Source organism: Chinchilla lanigera, unplaced genomic scaffold (genome assembly GCF_000276665.1).
Source record: "Chinchilla lanigera isolate Chin_1 unplaced genomic scaffold, ChiLan1.0 scaffold00079, whole genome shotgun sequence".
Classification (NCBI taxonomy): domain Eukaryota; kingdom Metazoa; phylum Chordata; class Mammalia; order Rodentia; family Chinchillidae; genus Chinchilla; species Chinchilla lanigera.
Genome location: NW_004955480.1, coordinates 7,869,624 through 7,875,804, shown reverse-complemented (window position 1 = coordinate 7,875,804; position 6,181 = coordinate 7,869,624). Strand labels below are relative to the sequence as shown.

The window sequence follows — 6,181 nt, the reverse complement described above, 5'->3', positions numbered from 1 at the left end:
TTGTAGCCCAGGCTGGCCTTGAATTTGCAGTGATCTTCCTGTCTCAGCCTCCTGAGCGCTGGGATTACAGGCATGTGCTACTACACCCGGCCCCCACATTGCATTTTTTTTTAACTTACTTGTATTCAAAGTACAAATAGTTTGTGAAAGGGGGGAAGGTAAGTGTTAAGAAGGAGCACACACTTTTGCTCAACCCCTAATATGAAAATGACCTGCCTGAACCTGGGCACTAACAGCAGGCTACAGTTACAGAGAGGCAGGAGTTGCGGTGTTGGCAGGGCCTGCTCTTCCAATAGAGCACACCTGCAGAGACCCAGGAGACTTAGGGACACGACACAGCCACTGCACCACAGAGCGGGCTCCATACGTTCTCCTGAAACAGGGTCTCCAATACCCAAACACAGGGGCAGCCAGTCATTTGGAGTTTTCTGTAGCACTTAATTTACTTCGTGAGAAAGAATAACCTGGTTTAAGAGTTAAAAAAAAAAATCACAAGACACTGTATTTGTTAAGAGCTAGTTACCTGGATTCCAAGAAAATTGTTCCATGTTTCTTAAACACACTATTAGCAAAAGCACATAATTTGTGAATCTTTCCTTAATATCTAAAAAAAAAAATAAAAAGATGTATTTAGTGCATATAACTAAACTGGCAAACCATGATTAAATTACTACTCCATATATAAACATCTGCAAAAAAAATAAGCAGTCATTTCTCAGTACCTGTGAGGCTCTGGTTCTAGGACTCCATGGATCCAAAATCCATGTGGTCAAGCCTCTCATGTAAAATGTTATAGTGTTTGCAAATACCCACCGTTAATACTCTCATATACTTTACTCTTTAGATTATTTATAACACCCAATACAATGTAAATGCTACTTAAATAGTTATTATACTATATTGTCTATGGAATGCCAACTAGAAAAAAAGATCTATAAAGGTTCAGGAATTTTTTATTTTAGAATAGGAAAGTTGAAGGGGCTGGGGATTTAGCTCAGCGGCAAAGCGCCTGCCTGGCAAGCTCAAGGTCGTGAGTTCAGTTCCCAGTACCGGAGAAAAAAAAGAAAAAAAAAAAAAGAATAGGAAAGTTGACCAACACACACTCTCTCTCTTTCAATGGCAAGCTATTTATTTGTTTTGCCAATATATGTCTAGTGTGGAAATTCAAATTTTTTATGAACTTCAAAACACATTCAAATGGGCTGGGCATATAGCTCAGGGGTGCAGCGCTTGCTTTGCAAGCATGAGGGCCTGAGTTGATTCCCAGTACCCACAAAAAACAACAACAAAAAAAAACAAACCCAAAAGAAACACATTCAAACCATTAAACTGCTCCGAATGAATTATTAAATTTCTCTGAAAGTCTTTGGGGACATAGAACAACTTTTCATTTCACAGAAGAAAAAATATGAACAGTAAAGTATTAAGACTTTGGGTGACATAAAATCCTTCTGTCCCAGACTATTTCCAATTTGGCAACCAGTAGCTACCACTGGGAGAGTCCCTTAGCTATAAGAATACTGTTACAATAGCACGTAAGTTACATGCAGAATGTGGGGGCAAAATTAGATTTTACAATATTTCCTGTAAGTTAATAAACTTGTACTCTGAGACTGATCTGCATGAACTTAATGAAAGCAAGTAAGTTAATCTTTAGTAAAGACCAGTTTACACATTTCACTTTCTAAGTTTTTATTTTTTCCTAAGAGTCCAAAATACCGCCTAGTTGAGAGGCAGAGTGAAGTACACCTGCACCTATAGTGATGTGCACACACGTTTCCACGTCGTGCTGGGGGCTGCGGCCGGACACAATCGCTCACCAGCCGCCCATCTCCAAGGCGCTCCCAAACCTGGCTCCCTTTCCCACAAGGGACTCTGCTATTAGTACCACCACACTCACTCACACCATCAAGTGTTCTGAATTCCTATTTCAACTGAAGTCATTTGTGGGTCTTCCTTTGTTCCTCTTTTCCTATTTTCACTGGTTCCTGTGTTCTGTAGCAAAATGGTTTAGCCCTCTCATCCATGGGGAAACCTTCGCCTCTGCACATCGGCTGGCCTCCACACTGTCCTCTCAACTCCTTCCTTTTCCAGGTGGTTGCTGGGAACTTCCCAGGAAGTTCAGCTCCTATTTGGGTTGGGCTTGGACTGCACTTTCACTCCTTCAAAGCCCGGAGGGCACACACTGCTGCTCTGATCCTAAGGCCTGAGTTGTTCCTCCCATAGTACCACATTCTGGGGTTTAAACGAGCAGCCATGAGTCTCAAGCTACAATGCACGGATATGCCTCCTGCGAAGGCGCCGAGAATTGGAGGAGGCACATAATGGGTTTTTCCAGGGCACATATGTGGAGTAGTTCCAGATCACAGGTTCAGCTTATTTTGTGATTTCAAAGGGAATACAGGTAAAATAAGCCAAAAGTTTGCCCAAAGTTATTTCCATCAAAATTTGACACAAAATGCCACCTATAGTTAACTATGGATCTTAATTCACGGGATTAAGTTTCTCAACATACCTCGGAATTCTGTATAATTATTCACAAATCTGTCTCCATAGATGTGCTAAGTCCTTTCTAATCGCCATAAACAAAGCTAACAAAGAAATGTACTTAGTTTTGATTCTTCTACTAAGTATAGATAGATAGTACCAAATTGGCTCATTATGTAATTCATCTAGAATGATACTACTTTGAAAAATTAAGAACACTATATGAAATAAGCCAAAATAACACTTATGAGCTCTAATATAACAAAACAAAAACAAAGGCAGCATTAAAATTAATCATATCTGACTCTTGGACACATGGCAGCTGCCAGCAAAGAGAAAACCTGCAATCATTTCATTTCCAAGGATATAGACCAAGGGGAAAAAAGTTACTTACTAGGGGATATTTAAGACAAAACAGATTTTTGTAAAGTAGATTATTTTAAAATATGATACAGACTAATAAAAATAGATATTCTGGTAGGTAAATGCAATTTTATAATATGGATGTGAAGAAATGTAACATCACAGAAAGTATATTTTTATTTCAAGAATTCATTTTCATTTTAACTATGAAAATGAAATGTGATTGTTCTAAAAAGTTTTCTTGTTTATATAGCTTCATTTTCTTACATTTCCGTGTTTATGTAGCTATTTTGAAGCTAAGAGTTTACTTAAAATTTGAGTTTTATTAAAGCACAGCTCAAATTTTGAAAAGTTCTAATAAAACTTTCATTCCATAATGAAAAGAAGATACTTATATCATATCGCATCTTCAGTGCAGCAAGCACTTTAATTAGGACTGAACCTTCACATGGATTAAAAATGGTACCTTCTACCAAAATAGGCATGTTTTCCTTTTACTAAGGAAATGACAAACACTAGTGATGAACGCTTTTAAGGTATTTCTGATATTTGGAATACTAAACTCCCTTTCCCCTGCTAGATTACCACTAGTAGAGCCATTCTTTAACCAATTTACAGTTGCAGTTCAAGTGGGCAATGGGTGACATCTACTTCCAGCAACCTCAAACCTACTGCAGTATACAGGCTTGTGCTAAGAGGATTAAGTCTCTTGAAGGATCTTGCTGAATGCTGTTCAGATTACTAATTGATAAAAAACTATGTAAAAAATTTCATCTTAAGAATACAAATCAGAATTCCCTAGGTTTCACATTCAGCTGGTGCTTACATTAAAATGGAGTGCAAAGGGGGCTGGGGATTTAGCTCAGCGGCACAGCACCTGCCTGGCAAGTGCAAGGTTGTGAGTTCAATCCCCGGTACCGAAAAAAAAAAAAAAAAAAAAAATGGAGTGCAAAAAAGGATAACCTGTTAAAAATCTGGTTTTAACTAAATGCCACTTCACATGCCCTCAGGCAATCCCTCTAAAGAAACTGCAGTCAGCTAATACTGGAAGGACTAAAGTTACTCTAAAACTTCCAAACAAAACCTTGCACCTTAAACCAGCACAAAGTCTAGAACTGTGCGCTGCGCATTTGGTAGCTCAACTCTGGAGGGAGAAAGTGCGCGGGACAGTGAGGTGGGAGGCGCTGGCGGGCAGCTTCTCCAGGGTGGCCACGACAGCACGCAGGGGGCGAGAGACTCTGCTCCTCATCCCAACCCTAACGACAAGCACCACTGCAATGTTGCCAACACTGCCTATGGTTGATTTTTTTTCTTTAGTTGGGAATTGAATTGTAAAAGCTACCTTAGGGTGACATAAACTTCTTGTAAAACTTTAAGGGTACAATGCAGATGACAACTTTGCACTGTGACATAAACAATTTTACTTGAAGAAAAAAAGCAAAACTCGTCGATGCTTTATTAACCATTTTAAGCCAAAATACTGAATTTCTTGTGGGCTGATGTGCATACCTGATCAATAAACATGTTTGTTTTTGTTTTTTTCAGAATCTTCCTAAAACTAAGTTATTAAACACAAAATCTCTCTAAACTAAAAGGTTGTAACTTGGAGGACCTATTTATAAAAGAAAAAAAAGAGATATTAATTACATCAACATGGTGATGATAAGGTTAAAAACCACACCTTACAATTTTAAGGGTTTCAATACAAAGACTGAAAACTCTCAACATTTGAAATTTACATGCCTAGTTTAGACCTACACAAAGGCTATCTCCTCAAAGCAGGTCATTAATATAAATTAATGAAAATAATTTTGGCAATGATGAAATTCTTACAGCTGAATCAATGTATTTTTATGGTTAATAACTACTGAAGTTGTCATCAAAATACTTCCTTTGAGCTCCCTTCCCTCTTCCCTCCCCTCCTCTCACATTCCAAATTCACTCACTGGGTCCCATGCATGAGGAAAGCGGTGTCCGCACAGAAAGACAGCACAAACTGCCTTTCAGCACTGGAGATCTGGGCCTGTCACGGTTCACAGAACCACCTAGCCAGTGGAGGCGAACCTAACACACGCGCTGTGGCGGGCACGCAGCGCCCTCTGTCTGCACGTGAGCCAAGTGTTCGAGTTGTTCTAAACTGAAACCTCAGTATTCAGGTTTAATTGCAGCGTTGGCACCTTGTGATAAGTAAGTGGGTTCTGAGTCGCAATTTGGGCACTCGATCTCTAAAAGGTTTGCTATCATTGTCCTAGACTTTATTCTTACTTGTCAATCTTTTTTAAAAAATTTTTTGCCTGGTTTTTAAATTTCCTATAGTTCTAAACATTTGCTTGCATTAATATATCATTATTTTCCTTTTCAAATAGAGAAATAAGAGTTACATATAATGAAATGTATCAGTCTTAAGTACACAATTTGGTGAGTTTTGGTAAATGCTTACCTGGGCTGCCAATCCCCCAATTAAAACAGATGAGTTCTAACACTATCTTAAATCTTTTGGTGGTGTTGCATGCCTTTTCATCTTCTTAATATTTTTAATGAGTATAAATTCTTAATTTTGAAGTTCAACTTATTTCTTCTTATGGTTAGTTTTTTCTGAGTGGTCTCTAAACACGTTTTCCTCAGCCGGGTGTGGTGGCATACACCTGTACTCCCAGCACTGGGGAGGCTGGGGTGGGAGGACGACTTAAAGGTCCAGGCCAGCCTGGGCAACATAGTGAGTTTAAGGCCAGCCTGAGCTACATAGTAAGACCCAATCTTAAATCCTTCCCCTGCAAAAAACTTCTCCTATCCAAAGGTTGTAAATATATTCTCCTGTATTTTTTTCTAAAAGTTTTATAATTTAGCATTTATGTTTATGGTAATGAACCACTTTTAATTAATTTTTTGGGAGAGGGTGAGGTCAAATTTCTTTTTTGGGTAATCTTTATCCAGATGCTTCAGCACTACTAGCTGGAAAATCTCTTCTGACTAAATATTACTTTATTTTAGAAAATAACAATTATTTTTGATCACAATGTTATTTAGCTTTATGTTTATGGCAAGAACCACTTTGAATTAATTTTAAATAGAGCTGCAAGTAGAATTTAATTGTACATACCACTATTGGACATCTGAAAGAGATTGTTCTTTTCAAACTTCTTGAATACACTTCCCTTAATTTCAACAAACTGAAACAGTAAACAGAAATATCAAATTTATCATTGCAACAGTTTTAAAAATTGACTGGCTATATATAAAATTACCTGGAGAATAACTGACATACAGAATAAAAATTCTCATCTCTACCATAGTATTATTGTTGAAGCAGTTTTATAACCTAAAATGTACA

The 6,181-nt window shown here is 38.0% G+C and overlaps 1 protein-coding gene across 1 annotated transcript in view; it reads right to left on the bottom strand.

Moving 5' to 3' along the window:
* Tapt1 (transmembrane anterior posterior transformation 1) overlaps nucleotides 1-6,181 on the bottom strand; it is a gene marked incomplete at its 5' end in the record, with an annotated part of 59,066 nt that overhangs the window by 17,144 nt on the left and 35,741 nt on the right. Inside the window, 2 exons of the mRNA XM_005402514.2 lie at nucleotides 524-604; nucleotides 5,951-6,020. Of these exons, the coding sequence (XP_005402571.2) occupies nucleotides 524-604; nucleotides 5,951-6,020 (151 nt within the window). The remainder of the gene's footprint in view (nucleotides 1-523; nucleotides 605-5,950; nucleotides 6,021-6,181) is intronic.